At 30.5% G+C, this 21,712-nt stretch overlaps 2 protein-coding genes across 4 annotated transcripts; one reads left to right on the forward strand and one right to left on the reverse strand.

Annotated features, from left to right (window-relative positions):
- Positions 1-16: 16 nt before the first annotated feature.
- Positions 17-18,076, forward strand: LOC145183766 (endoribonuclease Dicer-like). Of its 3 annotated transcripts, XM_090070178.1 has the most exons (14): positions 17-161; positions 332-544; positions 975-1,562; positions 1,645-1,833; positions 5,220-5,435; positions 5,666-6,072; positions 6,447-6,628; positions 6,771-6,894; positions 9,708-9,908; positions 14,687-14,863; positions 15,023-16,807; positions 17,401-17,563; positions 17,648-17,720; positions 17,857-18,076. In XM_090070178.1, exons 1-14 carry the CDS (start codon positions 143-145, stop codon positions 17,990-17,992), a joined length of 4,473 nt encoding a protein of 1,490 aa, XP_089926304.1. In that variant the 5' UTR covers positions 17-142; the 3' UTR covers positions 17,993-18,076. The 3 variants fall into 3 exon arrangements, with proteins under 3 accessions (XP_089926304.1, XP_089926305.1, XP_089926306.1); XM_090070179.1 differs by lacking the exon at positions 17-161 and having other exon boundaries at positions 169-544; positions 5,220-5,459; XM_090070180.1 differs by lacking the exons at positions 17-161; positions 332-544; positions 975-1,562; positions 1,645-1,833 and adding an exon at positions 4,552-4,786.
- A 611-nt stretch (positions 18,077-18,687) lies between these two features.
- Positions 18,688-20,724, reverse strand: LOC149880254 (zinc finger BED domain-containing protein 4-like). Its single transcript, XM_090070008.1, has 4 exons — positions 20,116-20,724; positions 19,606-20,042; positions 18,865-19,498; positions 18,688-18,702 (listed from the first exon to the last, which is right to left on the reverse strand). Exons 1-4 carry the CDS (start codon positions 20,722-20,724, stop codon positions 18,688-18,690), a joined length of 1,695 nt encoding a protein of 564 aa, XP_089926134.1.
- Between the last annotated feature and the right edge of the window lie 988 nt (positions 20,725-21,712).

Raw genomic sequence — 21,712 nt, forward strand, 5'->3', positions numbered from 1 at the left:
CCACGTGTATAATAACATACCACTGCTAAACGATCGTGCTAAACGACCGTCATTGGCACAGTTCAAACAAGCGCTTCTCAGAAAGGACTAGTTTCTAAGAAAAAGAAAACATCAGCCAATCAGCTGATATTTTTTTGATCAGATGATCAAACATGCAAAACGTATGTTTATATATAACATAAAAAGCTTTTTTTCTGCTTATAGATATTTAAATCTATGATCATAGCTAATAAAATCAAACGGTTTACTGGGTTTTACACACACACAAACACACATATATCAGTACTTTTTTCCATTTTAAATGTGTATCTTTAAGGCATTTTGATTATAGCTGATATGCAGGAAGCAAGTGTTGAAACATTTTCAGCAAGACCGTATCAGATAGAACTTTTGGATGCTGCAAAAAAATCCAACACAATTGTTTGTCTTGGCACTGGAACTGGGAAAACTTTCATAAGCGTTATGTTAATAAAAGAAAAACAAAATGAGATAAAGGGAACGTTTAAAGAAAGAGGAAAAAGAACTTTTTTTCTTGTTTGTACAGGTAAAAGCTTTTTTTTAAGTGTTAATCAAATTTCTTTTAAAATGTGAGAAGTTTTTGATAGAAAGTTTGAAGTGCATAAAAGATTTTGTGGTCATTTTATGTACACAATTAATGATATTTCATGCAGTTTTTCAATTGAGTGTAAAGATAAGCTTGACTTAATTTTATTTAAATTGGGGTTGAAGTATTTAGATTGACTTTTTATGGTACATGAATTTTAGTATAATTTTAATGTATTAGTATTTTTAGTAATAGTCTTTTTCTTACTTATATAATCAATTGTTTTCATTTCCAATGTCTAAGTTCCCTAAACTTTCCTTGCCCATTTATCATGTTTATTTAAAAACCTTTAAATTGTTTTAGAAATAATATGTAAGAACAGAAAAATTCCAAACAATAACTTGCATGATGATATAAAATTCTATTTCAGTGCCTCTTGCATATCAACAAAGAAAAGTAATTGCTGATCATACCTCACTAAAAGTTGGCTATTATACTGGTGATATGGGTGTTGATTTTTGGAACAAAGAAAGATGGATATCAGAGTTTGACAAAGTTGATGTGTTTGTTATGACAGTACAGATTCTTGTTGATATTTTAACTCATTCCATTTTTTGTTTGTATCATATAAATCTGATAATCATGGATGAATGTCATAATGCCACAAAAAAACATCCTTATGTCAAATTAATGGAGTTTTTTAAAAAATATCCTAAGTCAGAACATCCACATATTTTGGGTTTGACTGCTTCAATCATTAATGAAAAGTATACTGGTGTAAATAATGAGCAATCAATCAAAACATTTTTAGTAAATCGAATTGAAAGCTTGGAGAGAAGATTGCGATGTAGGTCTGTCACTTGTTCAGACCCTCAAGCAACATTGTCTTTTGCCACTAAACCAATTGAAACAGTTGTAACCTTTACAAATGGATTTTCAGTAAATGGTTTTCCAGAATTTGTTAGTATTATTGAGTTTATGAAATGTAACCTTGAAAAACATTTCAAGCATTTTTTTGGTAAGTTATTTTTGTTTATAGTTAAATAGTTGACATGAGGTTTCTTTGTATTAATGTTTCTGAATTTTAAATCAACTTTTAGATTTAAAAATTAAAAACAAAGCAATGGTCAGTTTTACTGTTGATAATTTGTTACTTGAGAAACAGCGTTTTTCAGTAAAAAATGCTTGTGCAATATCAGCTGATGCAATGAAGTATTGTAAAGAAGTTTTAGAATCTCTTGGTCCTTTATGTACCAACTGGGCTGCACAAATACTTCTCAAACAACTTGGTAAGAGTTTTTACCATGAATGCAGTTTTTAAGTATATAACTTACATTGGGAATAATATACAGGGTAACACTAAAAAACCATGTCATCAAGCTTTTTGATAACATAAGCTTTATTTTACTGAAAATCAGAAAATCAACAACAAAAAATGACAATATGATCTAGTAATAATATTATGTACGAATGGTTACAAAGTGGCCCTCTTTAGCTTTGACACAGAGTTAGTCATTTAGAAAAATTTTGAACAACTCCGCAAAGCTCCTCATTCAAAATTTTTTCCCATTCTCCCTTCAAAGAACGCTTTAACTCCGTCAAACATTTGTGGAGTTTAGTGCAAAGTTGACCCCGCCCTGTAGTCTATTGGATTTAAATCCGGCGAATAAGGCGATCACTCAATAGATGTTATAAAATCAGGATAATGGGACTTGAGAAAAGAGTTCTTTGCCAGTTGTGGTTTGCGTGGTTATGTAGAAGACGTTGTGTTTTTCAAGTGTTCCCTATTGTTTTCAGAAATTGAACCTTTTTAATTTCTGAAAAGGTTCAATTTCTGAAAACAATAGGAAACTTTAAACGCCCATTAACATTTGTTGTTGAGAAAGGTAACTGGTTAGCTACACGTGATTTGTTTAGATTTTGGGGACATTACGTTCAAGGTTTTAAATCGAGGAAATTTAACGATTAAGTGATCATTCAATCGATTGTTTACGCTTTTTAAAACATTTTCAACTCAAATAGTAGTTTGGATTGGTGTACTATTAAGAATCTGTGCCAGAAACCGCTTACATTTGAATTATGATTTTAGATAAAAATGAAATAAAGTTGTGTCTGGATCTTGGAAGATCCCGAGATAAGATGAATACCTCCCGGGATGCAAAATCTATTGAATGTGAGAAGCCTTAATTTTAGCCTGTGGAAAGCCAAAATCTGTGAGCCCTGATTTTCCATCTACGAAATGATAGTAAAAAAAGTTAAAAGTATAGATAATTATAGGTTAAAACATGGATAATTCAATTATAAAATTAAAATTAAAAAAATCAAATAATCTTAACTATAACATAAACAAAGTTGATGACTGATTTTTTTAGTTACCCTTTCACTTACTTATACTACAGAATAAAGCTGTTTAGATTTATTCTGTTGTATAAACAAATAAAAGCAAATAAGATGCTGTTAACAGAGTTGTCCTCTAGATAAACTAGTAAAAAGTTGTCTTCTACATAAACTGGTCGGATGTAGATATAATTAAATATATTGTAGGCATGACTAAATGAGGGTAATCCTTCAATTAAGCGTCGTACATCCTTTTGAGCTTTTTTTGTTTTTGTTAGAAACACGTCAGAATAAACAACTCTCCCCTCTAGATGAATAAAATGTATTATAATGAATTTTTTATTAAATGCTCCATAATGAGTTTAATTAAATAGTTTTAGTTTTTTAAATGAACTTTTGTTTGAAAAAAAGAATATAAGAAGAAATAAAATCACCACAATATTTTACAAACAAATTTATTATGTGTATTACTGTCTTACTGTAAGAGAATGACCAAATAACTACATTTAAATAAGTTAATATCGATTTACATAAGAAATAAAAGCTGAAAGCAGTGAATTCTTTTTACATCTTTGGCGCTAAACGAATTCATGCAGATCTGATTGGAAAAGAGCCTCTTAAGTGCCGAATTGTTGTCTTAGTTTACGTTTAAGTCGCATCCACATGTTCTCAACGTTTTGAGTGTAAACTTCATTGTTTAAAAAATCCATAAAATATTGCTGATGAATGATAATTTCATGGGAATTCATACCGTGACGAATATTCTCAATTCTGGTATATGACGTGCACCCACCAGAAACATTATGGGACAGAATATATTTTAGAATGAGCTCTGTAAGAGTTCTTGCACTAGGATCCGGAACTTCGCAAAAAAATGTCACCTAAGCGAATTTATTTCTAATTCTTCCAAAAACTCAGTTACCAGAACGTCATTGCCACGGTGGTATTTTGTATGAAAAAATTTAGATTCATTGATTTTAACAACGATGGGTCGACATCAATTCCACCAATGATTCGCGGATTTCTTTCTATATCTACTTCACAGAAATTATCCTAATCAGCTCGTACTGCACTACTTTAGATGCCTGTTTCATGCTAGATATCTGTCTAGTGGTACATTAAAAGCTCCAGTTGTAGATATAGAGTAAAAGTTGTCTTAACGGTAGTCTACTCATACTAAAAAATGACCCCTCTACAGCATCCCGCCATCGGAAATTGCGTAAATGCGTAAATTCCGATGTGAGAAATAGTTTATAAAAGTGACTCCGATTTCCGATGGAATGTTTATTGCGGAGGGAATTTGCGAAAATCTAATTCGGTTTTTACAGTTAATTCACTCTTTTTACAGATTACCATCGAAATTTAATCAAGTACCTCGTATTATTACAAATACTTCGTATTTACAGTGAAATCTCGTGATAAATCATCGAATTACAACGTACCTCGAGAAACCTCGTAAGAATATAGATTTTTTATTTTTCCGAAATTTATATAAAGGTTTTTCCGATTAATTACCGTACTTTATTTTGACCATCGGTCGCGTATTTTTACGATGGAAAATAATCCAAATACGCACTTTTGCGTATAAACCGATGCATCGCTATCGTAAATCACGTAAATCTCGTACGAGATTCCCACTGAGTCCGATGGCAGGATGCTCTAGACCCCTCACGAACACTTTTTGCAGTTTTTGCAACACTAACGATAAGCTTCAGTTGCATTTTTATGTTTAATTAAAAAAAAAAGGCGGGATATCTAACAGTACAAATTGTTCTTAAAAAGACTCCTTTTTGAAAGCTACTTGAGAAAGGTCTTAAAGATTCCAGTTTTCTCGGAATATATCGTCATCATCCAGGATTTCGTGTGCTTCCACTGTAACTATTGGTGCGCTTAGCCTACCACATGGTATTCTTCTGACTAAATCTTAGCAATTCATACTTAAAACTTAAAAAAGTTTTGTTTTAGTTCATTAACAGTAATCAAAAAGTAGAAACTTTTTGTTAATAAAATTAAAACAACAACAGTAATAATTTTTTTTATCTTTAATTCTTTTATCTTTAATATCTAAATTAAATGTATAAAATTTGTACAAATATAAAAGCTATCATTATTTGGAAGTTTAAATTTTATAAAAGTAAAGTGAATTATGCGATGTAATTATACATATTTCTCTCGTTTTATTTCATAATAAAAATTCGTGTCTGAAAAAGCCTGAGGACTTTACGCCGCTTAACTGAAGGATTTAACAAATTTTACTATACATGTGAATCCTTTTTTTTTTTCTTTTTCAAAAAGAAAAAGTGTTTCAAAGCAGTTCATTTCAAAATTTACCTTTAAGAAAATTACATCAGCAATAGAAGACTCGAAACAGAGGCAAAAAATGTTTTGTATCAATGCAAAGAATTTCTAGAAGATCTTGTTAAAACTTATGAAACTGAAGCTATTCATGTTTTTTCATCAGTTGAAAATGTTCTTCCAATTGAGCCACTTTTGACATCAAAAGCAGCAAGTTTTTTGCGTGATGTTTTATTAGTTGAAAAAAACTACTTTCAAGGTTCTTATTTTCAATAATTTAGCTGTATGTACTTCTATCTATTGCAGTTTTTTTGTCTTTTCTTTCAATTATTTTATGTACATTGATTGTATATTAATCATTAAATATAATGATTATTCAGTTTTTGATTTTATTTAATCCATTTAATAAATGTTTAAGTTAAAAAATAGTTAAGCAGTATGCAGTTGAAAAAAAAAAATTGTTTAGTAATTATAAAAGTTAAATTTTAGATTTGCATTCAATAGTGTTTACACAGAGAAGATGTACTGCTGTAGTGCTCAGCAAGTTAATAAATTATCAAGTTGAAATGGATGCAACATTTAATGGTTTAGCTAGTGAATATATACTTGGACATGCTTTTGATGCCAACATTTCCCTAATAGATGGTTGTATGAGATCAGCAAAGCAAAACTTGATACTAACAAACTTCAAACAAGATAAATTTAATGTCTTGGTTGCAACAAGTGTTGTAGAGGAAGGGCTAGATGTTCGTAAGTGTAATTTAGTTGTGCGTTTTGATGGTATCAATAATTATAGAGAGTATGCACAATCAAAGGGTAGAGCAAGAGCAAATGAATCTAAGTTTATCATAATGACAGGAATTGAACAAAAGTATGACACATACCAGCAGCTATATGTAAGTATCAGGCAATAAAATTTTTTTTAAAGTAGCACTGTGGCATGATTTTTTTAATTTTTTTATTATGATGTTAAAGCTAAGTTGCTTTAACTTTAAAATTGCAACGTTTTTGTTCCACCAACGTTTTTGTTCCAACGTTTTTTGTTTTTAAACCTATTTGAAAGTTTTAAAGAATTTAAAGATGAAATTTGTATTACATCATCAGTTAAGCAAAGTCCAAAGACTATGTATTATGTAATATATATTATATTTACATATATAATTTGTATTATACTAAACCACACATTTAAAAAACAAGGAATATGTATTAGTCAGTTTATAAAATTATATAGTACAAATATATATATAGTATATTTTTATGGTTTTTCAAGGTTATGCAAGAAATTGAGAAAAGTTTGTTTAATCAATGTCAAAACCGCACTCTTCCAACTGATGAAGAAATACAAGTTGAGATGTCTGACAGTGAAGAAGAAATTCTTCCAACATATTTTTCATGTGATAAATATGATGCACCACGGATAACTAAAGATAATGCAGTCTCACTTTTATACAGGTATGTTTAAAAATTTAAAAATTAGATAAGGTTCTTTTTTATAAAATTGTTTACATATAAATATGAGTATTGAAAATGCTTTTTAGAGTTTTTTTTTACCAATTTAAAAGGTTGTTAATTATAGAGATATATTGTTTTTTAGATATTGCTCTTGGTTACCATCAGATCAATATTGCAAAACAACTCCTAAATTTCAATACAAAGACAATTATTATGCAGAATGCTTGCTTCCATTGAACTGTCCTTTGCCTAAAAGAATTTATAAGGTTGATGCTTACATATAATATTTACATTAAAAAACTTGCTTTTGATGCAAATATTCTGTTTGATTGATTTCCTTAAATGTTAAGTTTCTTTTAATGCTATTATGAGATAATGGGCTTGTACAATTCTATTTTGAATCTGTGCAAGTGTTGTATAATGTGTTAATGAACAATAACACTGCCCAACAAAATTCAATGATTTTTTTAAAATAAAATATCATTTGGACTTTGTTAATTTTGGCTTGCCAAATTCAAATTTTGCATTTGTTTTAACTCTAAATGTGTAGGTTTTAACTAAAAGCTACTTTTTTAAATAAAAGTGGTTTCAATTAAAATTTACATAAAATAGCCATCTGATGAAGGCATTTCTATTTAGATTGAATATAGACATGTTATGTATATATGTTCATGTAAAATGCAATTCTAATAAGTTCAATTTAAAAAATTACAAATGTAATAAAATTGCTCTGCAAAATCTCAAAAGTTTCACCCTGGATCTTCTGTGAAATGACATTCAATCACTAAAATTCAGTATTAGAGGAGATTAACACTGAATAGATTAGTCTTGCTTTGAATGGTATCAGCATTCAGTTATTCATTAGTTTGTTGTTTAAGGATACTTTTGGATAAAACTTTGTGTGTAAGCTGTTTATATTTGTTGTATATTATGATTGAAAAGAAACCAAGAATAAGAGCTGGTTTGTGGTGAATTTGGGTGTGATAGAATGCTGTGTTACTGATGGTTATTCTGTGGATTGTGGACACATGAACCATGTGCAATTTAAATAAGTGCTAGTAACTGTGTTTATGGTTGCTATGAGCATGTCTACCTTTTTTTTACAGCTGACATATATGCTACATTTGTCATTCTTGTCCATTCCGTACATGGGTTAGTCTTGCAAAATTTAACATTTTATTGTACAAAATGTAGTCCATTCAGTACTGGTCTCCCCTAACCAGCAAGTAATTAATTTATAACAATTTTCTATATTTCTGATTTCTTGATGAAATTGTTCATTATACTTATCAGATAAAAGCTCATCAGATACATTTTTTGGAAAAACATTTTGGGTCTATAAATGAATGGTCGAGTAACATTACAGTGTAGGCTTTCATAGCTCTTTGTCTTATTCTTGACCAGAAAAACCACCCATACTTCTCTTTGAACTGGTGCCAGTGTCATAAAAGTGTTGCATCAACTTTGATAACTGAAAACACCTTGTGTTATTTTTTGTAAGTTTGAGTAAACTTGTTGTTTAAAGGTTGTTTTTATCATCATCTTTTTTAAGTGTATTCACTTACTGCTCCATGAAGCCTAACTTTTTATGTAACAGTGGTATTATGGTCTTGTTCAGTGAACTGGAGAATTAATAAGATTATTTTGTCCGACAATAAATTCATTATCTTCCAGCAAGATATAGTCACCACAAAGACAAGGTATATCTTAGGCCATTCTTTGTCTTTGTAGTGGCTATGTCTTGCTGGTACAAAACAACAGAACTTTGTGTTTCCAGCTTAAAGCCTAGATGGGATATCAACAACTATCAGATCAGCACATACCATCCACATATGCTTTTTTTGCTGTTCAGCATTCAAATTTTGCAGTTCTATCTTAACTAGAGAGCAGATCATTTCATTTGATGGGTCTTATGATCTTATGAACCTTATGATAAAAATTAGTCTTTAGAATGTTTACTTAATTGTGGAAAAATGTTTTTAAATAAATTTTGTATTTTGTATTACGCAACCATTAATAAAGTAGCCGAATTTCATTCTTGTTATTCTCTAATCTGTCTAATAAATAGATTCTGGTATCATCATCATAAGGTTACACAGTGATAATTGTCATTAAATACTTCATGAAAAAAAAATGTTGTAATGAATTGCTCGCTGGTACATATTGTCACCTAAAATTCAAAACCTTCCTAATTTATTTAGTTTAAAAAATCTCCATATATTTCAAAATAATAAGATTTGCCTCTTTCAGCCTCTTTTCTTTGCAAAGAATATACCATGCAATATAATGCATTATTAATTTATATTGCTTGGTACATTCTTTCTAATCTCTTTACTGTGCTTTGTTTCACCAGCATTTCAATATAACTCTTGGCAGAAAGATTAGTTGAGATGTCATCACAAGTTGAATTGAATATGGGCTGTGACTAGTAGCATTTTTTCAAAACATTTTTAACTTAGTAATTAAAATTGTCATGGTATCATTGTCAGTTCAGGATGGTTCTTTAATGCAGTTAAACTCTCATCACAAAAATGAGTGGCTTTGACACAGAAACTTCCATTACTTTTGTTGTTTTAATAATATAATTTAACAATACTCAAGTTTGTATAAGTTAACAGTATTTTGATATTTGTTCAGTTATCTAGATGATTAAGATATTTTTCTTTAAATGAACATAATCAAAGTTACAGAAATATATTGTTTTTAGTCCTCCATTGATTTCTTTACAATATTATCTTTTAAAAGTATGAGTTCTATTGGATGATTGTGTAATAACACAGCATTTAATTTCATAAAAAATGCCTCAAAAGATGTCTTTATTATTTAACAAAACTTTTATAGGCTCTGAATACATTGACTCTTGAAGAATATATTATGAGTAATTTTAACATGATAAAGAAAGGTGTTTACCCCTGACTTAAATTTCATATTTCCAGTTATATTGCCTTTTGCCCTTGCCTTATTACCTTTCATGTATTCATTTTGCTTGTCTTGAGTTTTTTATTCCAGCCTCACATGGGCAACACCTGGTTTCACTATTGTTTTAAATTATGGTAGTAATATTCCAAAGATATTTTAGAGTGATTTGATGTCTACTCGAGATTTGGCAAAGAAATCTGTTTGCATGAAGATTTGCAAATCCCTCCATAAGCTTGGTGAATTAAGTAGTGAGCATTTACTTCCTACTAAGCAGCTTTCTGATGACAGCACCTCTGATTCAGATACAGAATTAAAAATTAAGAAAGGAACACGCAAGAGCTGTGCACTCTTTCACAGAAAGGTCAGAACTATTTCAATATCTTAGTACAGGACTTTTTTAAGTTAAGATAAATTTCATTCCAGAAATTCTTTCACAAGGTACTTCTAACTGCTTCTGTTTAGAAACCTTGCATTTTAAAATGCCTTTTAGTTTTACTTACAGCTTCAAATATTTCTCCACAAATATTTTTATACGCTCATTATCATAAAGTGTCAATTATTATGAATATTTTGTCCAGAGAAAAACCTTTTGGGGTATGTAAGTATTGGTATAAGTTGTCACAAAAATATAACTCCCAAATTCAAACTTTATTTTTCTGCAAAAAAGAAATAATAATAAATAAAAAAATAAAATAAAATGTATTCAAATAATTAAAGGTTTATTGCTCTGAAAGCAATAATAACAATTGATGATATGGCATATTTTTCATAATTGTCAAACAAAAACATTCAATATACATCAGTAATAATGTTCCTTACTGTGACAATTTGATAAACATTAAAAAGAATTTAGCTCAGTATGATATTTTTTAGAGGCTAATTATTATTCAATGAAGAACAATTTTTTACAATAAAAGCATAAACATTCAAAAAAAATCATTTAAGGGGTGTCCTTGAATTAGATTAATTCTAAACAAAAAAGAATTTTTGACTCAACTCAAATTCTGAACAAAAAATAATAAACATACATACATACATACATACATACATACATACATACATACATACATACATACATACATACATACATACATACATACATACATACATACATACATACATACATACATACATACATACATACATACATACATACATACATACATACATACATACATACATACATACATACATACAAACATACATACATACATACATACATACATACATACATACATACATACATACATACATACATACATACATACATACATACATACATACATACATACATACATACATACATACATACATACATACATACCTACATACATACATACATACATACATACATACATACATACATACATACATACATACATACATACATACATACATACATACATACATACATACATACATACATACATACATACATACATACATACATACATACATACATACATACATACATACATACATACACACTTTTATATATATATATATATATATATATATATATATATATATATATATATATATATATATATATATATATATATATATATATATATATATATATATACACATGTATATATATGTATATATATCTGCTTTTGGCAAAGTAAAGCAGAAATTCTTGTATAGTAAATTCTTGTATAACTCCATTGGTGTAGGTGAGATAAAATCTAAGATAAGAGCTTCAAAAAAATCAATTTCTTTCATAGGGGAATCCCTTTGTTTCCTGAAAAATGAGAAAAGGTTACAGCTAGTAATAGAAAATACTTTGCATAAATATTATATCTTTGTGTGATTAAATGTCTTTTTTATACAAATACAAAGAAAAATAATAATAAAATTATTCAAAGATCTAAATTCACATTACCGCAAAATTAAGGCACCAATTATAAATTCCGACTTATTTTGAAAAATATTATGTATCTCCCAGATTTATAAATTACAAAGATGGTAATATTGTTTATTGTTACACCTTTTGTAGGTTTTGTTCCATTTCCCCTATTTAATTTCGAAATCATAGCAGCTTTTCATAAGTAGCATGTTTTGCTGTAATTAAACCTCACTTCTAAAAGAAAAATATGTATTGGTTTTAAATTTGTTCTAACAGCAGAAAAGGTCTGTCATTTGAGCAACACAACAGTAGAAAAGGTCTGTCATTTGAACAACACAAATTGTCATTTGAGCAACACATCTGTTCGCAATGCAGCGTTCTAGACAGAATTTAAGTCATGATGAATGTGTTGCAATTGTTACTTTGTCCAATGAAGGATTAACAAATTGCAAACTTGGTAGAAGATTTGGAGTGTCTCATACAACAGTTGATAGGGTTCTACAAAGGTTTGTAGAAACCAATGATCAGGCCAGATGACTTAGCCAAGGCAGACCACAAACTACCAATTCTGTGGAGGACCAATTTTTGATGCTTCGAACACTGAGAGGATGGTTCATTACTGCACGAAGTCTTCAAATACGACTTGCTGAGGTTCATGGAACTGCTGTTAGTCAAGACACCATAAAAAGAAAACTTCATGCTTTACATTTACGACCTTGGGCAGCAGCTTTTAGTCTCAGATTGTCTGTACACCACCAAAGAAACAAACTGGCTTTTTTAAGCAGGCTTATGAATTGGAAAATACATGATTGAGGACAGGTCTTATTTACAGATGAGTCAATGTTTTGCCTTGCAAGTTCTGATCACTGCTCAAGAGTGTACAGAAGACCAAATGAAAGATATTTCGCTTATAACATTCAAGAAATCACTTAAAGTGGAGGCAGCTCATTGATGGTATGGGGCGGAATATCTTTAACAACTTGCACAGAGCTTTTTATAGTTGATGTTGAATGTCTGACTCCTGAACAATACACAGCAGACATTTTAGAACCTTTTGTGGTACCTTTTGCACCGTAGATTGGAGATGGATTCCTTCTTATGCAGGATAATGCTAGACCACATACGGCACATATTGTTACTGAATAATGTTAATATTCAAGTTTTGGAGTGGCCAGCTTGCAGCCCAGATATGAACTCAATAGAGCATCTTTGGGACATAATGAGATGGCGTGTTAGAAACCAACATCCAGCCTAGACAAGCTGCGACAAAGTCTTATCCGTGTGTGGGAAGATATCCCTCAGGAAATGATTAGATCTCTAATTGGAAGTATGCCACGGCTCTGTCAGGTTGTAATAACATGAAGAGGTGGTAACACTAGTTATTGATAAGTCAAATAACAATAATAATGATTTTACTTTATTTTGTTAAATGAATCATATATTTGGATTTAGTTTTTTTTTTCACCATCCTCAAAGTCAATTTTATTATTATCATTGAAATAATTGTGTTCTATTCTTAATACTATTTGTAAAAATATATGATAATATTGATGACAATTAAAATAAATTGAAATGTATAAGTGGTGCGTTAATTTTGTGGTTAAGTATATATAAAATTTATTTCTAAAAATAGTCTTAAATAGAAAACACTGTGCAATAATCAAAAAAATTATTGTCCCAAACTTTTCTTATTCACACTATGCTGGAATTCACACTATTCTTATTGGATGGCTGGAAATCATGTAAAAAACTCCTTTGTACTTGTCTCAACACTCTAACACTTATTTTTCTAGTAATAATCAAAAAAATGATTTATTGTATTCAAATATTGGTGCTCTGTATGGGCAATCTGTACTGATTTCAAGGATACATTAAATAGTGCTGTTTCATTTACTTGTGGGATAGTCAAAATTGTGCTAAGCACTACACACAAAAGATTTAGGCACTGTGTCAAGTTGTTATTCAAGCACAAGCAACATAACCAAGCATCCTTAAGTTAATTCGCAAAATGTAGTATTGCCACCTCTACACATAAAGCTAGGTTTGATTACCTTTAAATGCTTGATTCAGAAATTTCCTACATTAAGCTAGGCAAAAATCAAATAGGGAATTTTTGTGGGATTTGATATAAGGCAGCTACTAAATGACAACAACTTCCAGCACACATTGGATAACATTCAATTCACTGCTTGAAAAGCATTTTATTCAAGTTACACAGATTTTCTTGGCAACCATTGGTCTCCAAACTACTTAGATACTGTTCAAGAATTACTGTTGTTATATGAAGCTTTTGGATGCAACATTTCCATTAAAGTCTATTTTTTGATGTCAGATATTTACAGGTAGTGTTAGTGATGAGCAAGGTGAAAGATTTCATTAAGTTATTTCTATTATGGAATAATGCTACAAAGGCAATTGGTTACATTTGTTGGATGCTGCATCAGGATGTTTCTGATATAGATTACAAGCAGGCTTCTCAAACCAAACACTTTTGGTGTAGCATTGTGACAAAGAGAGGACCTGCATTATGCTATGCTCAAAGCAACTTGAACATTGCAGATTTGTATGTGTGTAATGTATAACTAATAATTTTGTGAATTATATCTTGCTTTACATGCAATTATAAACATCAACCATCCTATGGGGTACATCTCCTTTTCTGTTGCATTTATATATTTTATGATTGTAAAGCATAACCAGTGTTATACTGGTTATGCCATGGCGTGTGCCTCTATTGCAGATAGAAATTCACTAGCCCTATTGATTTGTAGCTGTTTTTCTAAAAAATTATGTTTCACCAAATTATGTGTAGTCTTTTTTTAAAAAAAAGGGTGGTTGATGGCCCAAGAAGGGCCTCAGATATGAAATCTACATAGTTGAGTTACAATAATATAGACATTTTTTTTTTATTGTAAAGTGATATTAAATTATCAACAGAACACATACGCACAAATGTTTTCTGATTAGCACACTTAAGCAGTTTTTCAAATAAGTTTTTCAAAAAAAAAAAAAAAAGCCTCAATAAGCACTAATACAAATAAAAACACTTTAAAAACCTAATAATAAATTGATTTAGTTTAACAGATAACTAAAAAAAAAAAAAAAAGATGAGTTCTGAAATTAAATTATTAGTAAAACTCAAAATTATTGGTATTTCAAATAATACATGATTTTTGCAAACAAGAGTGGTGAAACTTTTTTTCCTCAAAAGAATACCATATCTTTCTGAAGTGATATTGAATTAAATTGAAAAAAAATATTTCCTTCTTGAACAAACTTATTTATTTCAGGTTCCTAAGATATTGCTTTCTGACAAACCTTTTTGTTTTGGTGACTATGATTTGTATGCTGTTTGTATACTTCTGTCTGAACGAAGTGATAGAGTTGATGTAATTCCCCTTCAAGAGCTTTTGGACTGCAAAAAGCGTCTAGGCTTTGGTCTGTTTATGCCTAAACAAATTCCAAAAGTATGTAACAATCATTTTCAAGAAATTCTTATGTTATAGTAAAGGTATTGTTTGGTAATTTCCATAATTATTAGGTATCTTGTCTCAATATTTTGCTGTATTATGATTTTTAATTGATTTTTTAAAATAAAACTCTAAAATAAAAAATGCTTTTTGCAGCTTCCTACTCTGGATCTGTTTTCTCGTGTTGGTAAACTCGAAGTGAAACTTGTAAAAATACCAAATGTAAAGACATCTGATCTTGATATAAATGCTGTAATAGACTTTCATAAAACTGTCATTAATGAATGCTGTCTGAAACTTATTGATGGAAACATTAACTTTGATCTGAATGCTGCAAAGGTGACAAAAGCATTATTTGTACCTCTTAATGCAAGCGTGTTTAATGCCATCCATAGAAATTGCTATGAGTTTACGTTCCCTATCGTTAACAAAAGTTTTATGAAATATGGTGAAAATGCTCAAAATCAAAAGGAAAGTTATGAAAACTGGGTTATTAGTAAAAACTATGGAGAATCCCAAAAAAGACTTTATTATGTTACTACCATCAGTAAGTTGAGTACTAGCGATTTTATGGAGGGAAAAAAAACTTTTGTTCAATATTATCAAAACAAATACAATTTAAAAATCTCAGCCAACAAACCATTGTTAGAAGTTGCTCCATGCTCACTCCAATGTAGTTTTGTTAAAAGTGGAGTAGGAAGTAGTTTTAAAAGCCATAAACAACTAAGGGTAGAAAAACTTGTGCCTGAATTGTGTAAAAAAGCTTCTTTATTTCCAGCTGACTTGCATATGCAGTTACAGTATTTACCTAGAATGATTTACTTTTATGAGTATTATCTTTTAGCTTTAGAGTTAAAAGATTCAATTGCGGAAAAAATTAATATTAGTAAATCAGAAGAGAAGGATTTCAGTTATTCTCGGCAATTAAAAGACATGCTTCAAGTGAAAAAATCTGTTACAGAAGATACAAAGTCTCCCAGTGTTTTGAAGATTTTAGAAGCCTTAACAACAAGACAAGCAAATATGGGTTTTGATTTAGAACGTCTTGAAAACCTCGGAGATTCTTTTTTAAAACAAGCAGCTTCAATTTTTATATACTTTCAATATCCCATTTTTCATGAAGGTAAGCTTACATCACAACGTAAAAAATGTGTCAGCAATAAAAGTTTATGCAAGATTGGAAAGATTGTTGGTATCCAAAATTTAATTTGTAATTCTCAATTTGGTACTGAAGATAGTCGTTCTGAAAACCGAAATCCACTGACAGTATGGTTACCTCCTGGGTATCTGCGCTTTGAAAATGAGGACATGAAGCAAACCACCTATCAAAGTGTACAGGATAAGTCAATAGCTGATTCTGTTGAAGCATTAATTGGTGTTTACTTTGAAAGAGGTGGTGTTAATTTAGCATTAAGTTTCATGCAAAAATTTTTGGGAATTCAAACATTATATTCTGCTGTAAAGAATGCTGATGTTAAACAATCAAAGAGTTGCTATGCTGATTATCCCTTTTTTAAATCTGCTGATCTTGTTTCAGAATCTGAACATTCCTTGTATGAGAAAAATAAACTAGATCGATTTGAAAAAATAATCTCCTACAATTTTTTTGATAAATCTCATTTGATCCAAGCTCTAACTCATCTTTCATATCTGTCAAACGATGTGACTAAATGTTACCAACAGTATGAGTTTTTAGGTGATGCTATATTAGACTTCCTAATAACTCTTCATATATCTATGAATTCAAAAAATTTATCTCCTGGTCAGTTAACTTACTTTCGCTCAGCTTTGGTAAATAATAATACATTTGGTTTGTTGGCGACTAAGTATTCATTTTTCAAGTTTATCTACTCTTCTTCTCCTGAGTTGTGTTCAGCTTACAGCGCTTTTGCTGGACTAGTGGTAGATTTTGAGGGAGAAATAAGCGAGGAATATTTTGAGGTAAATAGTAATTTTTTTCTTAAAATGTTGTCTTTTGTAAGGGATCTAATTACGCTCCATTAATTTTATGAAGAGGATTAAACTTGGCTTTTTAACGAACGCTGAAAAAAACTATTTTTAAACCGAAAAACACATTCTTTGAAAATCTTGGCCCCTTTTGAACAACCCCCGAAAAAAACGTTGTTAAGTAATTGCAACACTGCCATTATCTAAAACCATATTGTAAATGCATGGTTTTCATAAAACAGGCTATTAATGCTTTCCAACGATTGGCTTAGGATTTTGGATAGGTTTAGAATATTGTTCTCACATTTTAAAACGTTTTTAATAATTGAATTGTTTTTTAAATTATATTATAATCAAAGAATTCTGTTATTTATTTTAATAATTTTATTTTAGTTAAAATAACCTAAAAGGGTTAAGAAAAATAAGTTGTAAAGAAATAACAGGTGACGCTATCAAGATGATGCAATTATCACCAGCGATACTAAATATTTTCTTTTTAAAAGAGATAAAAATGTTTTTTTAACCTTTTTCTGGACTGGTCAACAGTGGTATGTTTTACGTGATAGTTCTATTTCACATCTTTTAAGAACCCGTTTGTTATTTGCCTTATGGGAAGCGAAGAAGGTCATCAAGCTCCTAAAGTATTAGGAGATTTATTTGAATCTGTTGCTGGTGCAATATTTCTTGATAGTGGACTTGACTTAAATAAAGTATGGGATATCTACTATCCTATGTTGAAACCTGTTATCGGTATGGATTTTTTTTAAACAAAAATTACATACTCCTGGTTTTTTTGCTTAAGATCTTTCTACTAATTACAAAAATATGATTTAGAAAAGTACATGAAGAAGTTGCCGCGACATCCCGTTGTTGATCTTACCGAGAAGTATCCAAACGCTGAAATAACGTATGTTTATGAGATTTAAAATGCAAGAAGCATGTTTTTAGTAGAAAACATTTACGAGCTTGCAAAATGTAAAACATATCTGAAATTCATATATGTTTTACGTAATTATTTTTAAGCATATTTTTTTATTTTTTAGTTTTACAAATAAATGTGAAGAGATGGTCACTTGTATGGTTAAATTCGGTGAAGATTGTAAAACTGAGGTTATAGGAAAAGGTCAGAACAAAAGAATCGCTAAAGCTGTCGCTTGTAAACGTGCTTTGGAACTTTAAAACGAGGCTGTCAATTTTTTTTTAATATTTCGATTTTGATATATTTATCAATTACTTTACATGAAAATGACTTAAATGTTGAAATTTTGATCATTTATGTTTATAATTTCTTTTATCTGAAATATGACCGTTATCCAAGTATTAAAGAAAAATAGGGCGATATAAAAAACCTGTTAATTACACAAACCTACTCCATTTAAAAAAAAAAGTGGGCTCATTTACCAGCGCTCTTCCACAAAAATGCCTTAAAACTTTAGCACGAATACGCAATTGCTAAATTGTACCGAGGTTCCAGGTGGTAAGAATCGCGTATAAAGTCCCTCAAGCCAACCAAGCATGATTTGTAATTTATTTTCCAATAATTTAAAATGCTCTGATAACTGCAAAATCTATTGTAAAAATTTTCTTATCTTTACCTCATTCAGTGCACAGTGGTTCATTTCGGCCTAAAATGTGATCAAAAGTCAAAAATTGAATTTTGGAAAAAAAAGTTTTTTATCTTTAGAATACTCTTAAGTATTTAGATACAAAACATGACCATTAATGATCGACCGAAACCGAAATTTGAGCCGAAACCGAAAGTACCGAAAGTTTGGTTCAGTAAAGCCGAAGCCGAAACCGAAACAGCCGAAATTTGAAAAAAAATGTTAAAAATCCCTGAACTTTTTATGATCACCGAGTTAAAGCAAAAAAAACTATTTTACGTATATCTAAGCAATCACCATGTAACATAATTTGATAAAAACTATATTATGTCAAAAAAAAAAAGTAGAATATGTCTAGACATTCTAATAATTAAAGTTAACAATTGAAATATTTTCTCTACAGAATAAAATTTTTTCCATGTTTTCTGGCAAAAGTCTGTTTCTTACATTTGAAAGAATGTCTCCAGCAGTTGAAAACAACCTTTCAACTTCGGTAGATGTTGGTGGAGGTGTGAGGAATCTCTTTGCCATTTTTGCCAAACCAAACTTTGCTTTTAATGTTGTTTTCTCTTCATACTCTTTCCAAAACTCTAAACAGCATGAAGATGTTGGGCTTTCTAAGTACTCGCTTAAAACTTCCTTTGCTAATTTGGAAGTTGGATTTTTGGACCTTGTATTTTGTGACTGTGCAATTATATTTTGCATCATTGAAGAAAACCCAGTGTTCTCAATAGACTTAGTTTTCATTACAGGAGTAGTTTCATTTTGGCTCAAAATGGAGCTGTCTAATTCCAAAAAAACTTGTTTTTTTGCAGCTTGAAAGGCTTCTTGGGATCTAAAGAAGTGGTGCTTGAATCTGGGATCAAGAAGTGTTGCTATTGCAAAATGATCAATGGTTTCTAAGTCAAAAAAACGTGCCTCCATTGCTTTCTTTAAAGCATTTTTCATGCCAATCACTTCTTCGTCATCAGAGATAGCTTCGAATGACTTCAGGATAGTTGTCACAATTGGAATACATGCACTGATGCAAGCATCAGTGAATGTATTCCAGAGAGCAATTTGGTGGCTTCTTCGAAAGTCGCTAAGATGTTTACCAGCTTTTCACACAGGTTCCAATCCTGTACAATGAACTCAATGCCGCTGGAAGGACGGATTAGCAGCGTGGTAGCAATTGCTGATTTCAAGTACAGAATTCTTTCAAGCATGTAATAAGTTGAATTCCAGCGTGTTGGGACATCATTTTTGAGTCCGAGCCTGTCAAAATTGTTCATTTGAACCTCTTGTTGTTTGTAAAGCTCAGCAAAAAAGGAATTTGAAAAAGAAGTATGAGTGCAAAGCTTTCGACATTTTTCTATCAAGTTAACAGCACTCTGGAGTGAAAAAAGTTCTTTTTTAATCACTAGTTGAAGTGAATGATTTAGACACCCAGCAGACTTGTAAACACACTGTTGTTCTTTGAAAGCTGCTTTTATATTTGCAGCATTGTCTCTTAAGAAGACTGTGATCTTGTCCTTTAGCTCCCACTCTTTCACAACATTCTCAAGTTTTTGAAAAATGTTTGAAGCAGTATGTTTTTCATCAAACTTGGAAACATGACAGGCAGAATTTAATCCGCTCCCATTTGTCTGAAATGAAGTGTGCCATCATGCCCAAGTACTCATGATGAAAGGATGACCAAGCGTCCAGAGAGATGGAAACAGTTTCAGCATTTTTTTCGTTAAGCATAACTTTCGTTGCAAGCTTAATCTTTTCATAGGCTAGATTGAGCATGCTTCGGTAGTATTTCTCACTTCCAATGTCAAAGTGTGGTGTAAAAAATGCATGATGGCGTAAAAATCCCGGATTATTCACAATTGACCATGGCTGTAAGTTGAGGATAATCATTTCAGATATAGATCTATGAAACTTCAGACCTTCTTCGGAGTTTGAATCAAATTTTGAGATATTGTCAACCCAGCCAGGCATTTTAAATTGCAACATTTCAGCCCTCTGCCGTTTTGATCTGATGTCAAATAAGGGAATTGTTCTTTTTTTAATTGTAAGAGGCTCAAGTTGATCTGAAAATGGTATATTTTCAGGATTGCCGGTAGTTGTGAGTATTGCATTTTCAGTTAGGAGATTTTTTAGAGTAAGCTGTGGGTGCCGACTTCTTAAATGTGATGAAAGTCCGCTAAGTGATTGAAGTTTTGGATTGTAGGATCCACGAGATATTTTCAAATTGCAGATATTGCAAGTTGCGTATTTGGAATCACTGGCTGTTACGGTAAAATGATTCCACAAATAGCTTTTCTTTCGATTATTTTCCATCGTAAAGTTTAGCACTGAGAAACTTTTGATGAAATTATTGATTTTGGTTACTTAACTTTAATGTTAACTTATTTAAAGAATGATTTGCGAATAGTAACTTGAATCAATTATGTAGCGTGACCTCAATTAAAATTTCTACATAATTTAATATAATTTAAAATGTATTTGCATACATTGGTCAAGACTTTTTAAAAAATCTTATAAAAGTTTCGGTTCATTTCGGTTGTGGTTTGAACCGAAATTTCGGCCGAAACAGGAAAAGTAAAAAACCGTTGAAGCAGAAATTTCGGTTTCGGCTTCGGCCGAAGCCGAAAGTTTCCGTTCACTAATGACCATTCTTACTATTTTTCAGAAGCTTTTGACTTGTAAAAAGGCCTAAAAGTTATTTTGAAATTCTAAGATTTTATTTTACATATTTTTTCATTATTATATGAAGCGGCATATCTTAAAAAAGAATCCATTGAATTTGATCAAATTTTCGCTAAAGCTTCTCTTGGGTAAGTTTTACAAAGTTTAAACTTATAAACTTAAATATTTACAATTCACTATTTTAAGAATATATAAAAAACATCTAAGATCACTTGCATTTATTATGAAGCTTCACACTTTGCTTTAATATAGTTACTTTCCCGGTATTTGCCAGAATCCAGCTTTTTATACTGTGTAATAGGATCATTTAAGAACAAAATGAGATACAGTTCAGTTTCTCTTATTTTCCCCTCTTGATATTGTCGCACATGTTAATATAATTTCACTTTTTTCTTTTTCAGATGGTGCAGCTTACTTGAAGAGAATTCTATGATTCTATAAGGGAGTTATCTCGAAATAGTTTAGCCAATTGGGAAACTCTTAACAAAGCCATTACAAAGCTTCAAATAGTTAGTGGACTTGAGGCCTGCAATGAAAAAAGCTGCCTGGTCGTTGCCTATTTCAGAAAATTAAAGTCACACTTCATGGAAAGATGGAAGCAATTAAAACGCATTCTTGA

This window comes from Hydra viridissima, unplaced genomic scaffold (assembly GCF_058129835.1).
Source record: "Hydra viridissima isolate aposymbiotic clone 2 unplaced genomic scaffold, HvirCarnegie_v1 scaffold_13, whole genome shotgun sequence".
In the NCBI taxonomy this organism is placed as follows: Eukaryota; Metazoa; Cnidaria; class Hydrozoa; order Anthoathecata; family Hydridae; genus Hydra; species Hydra viridissima.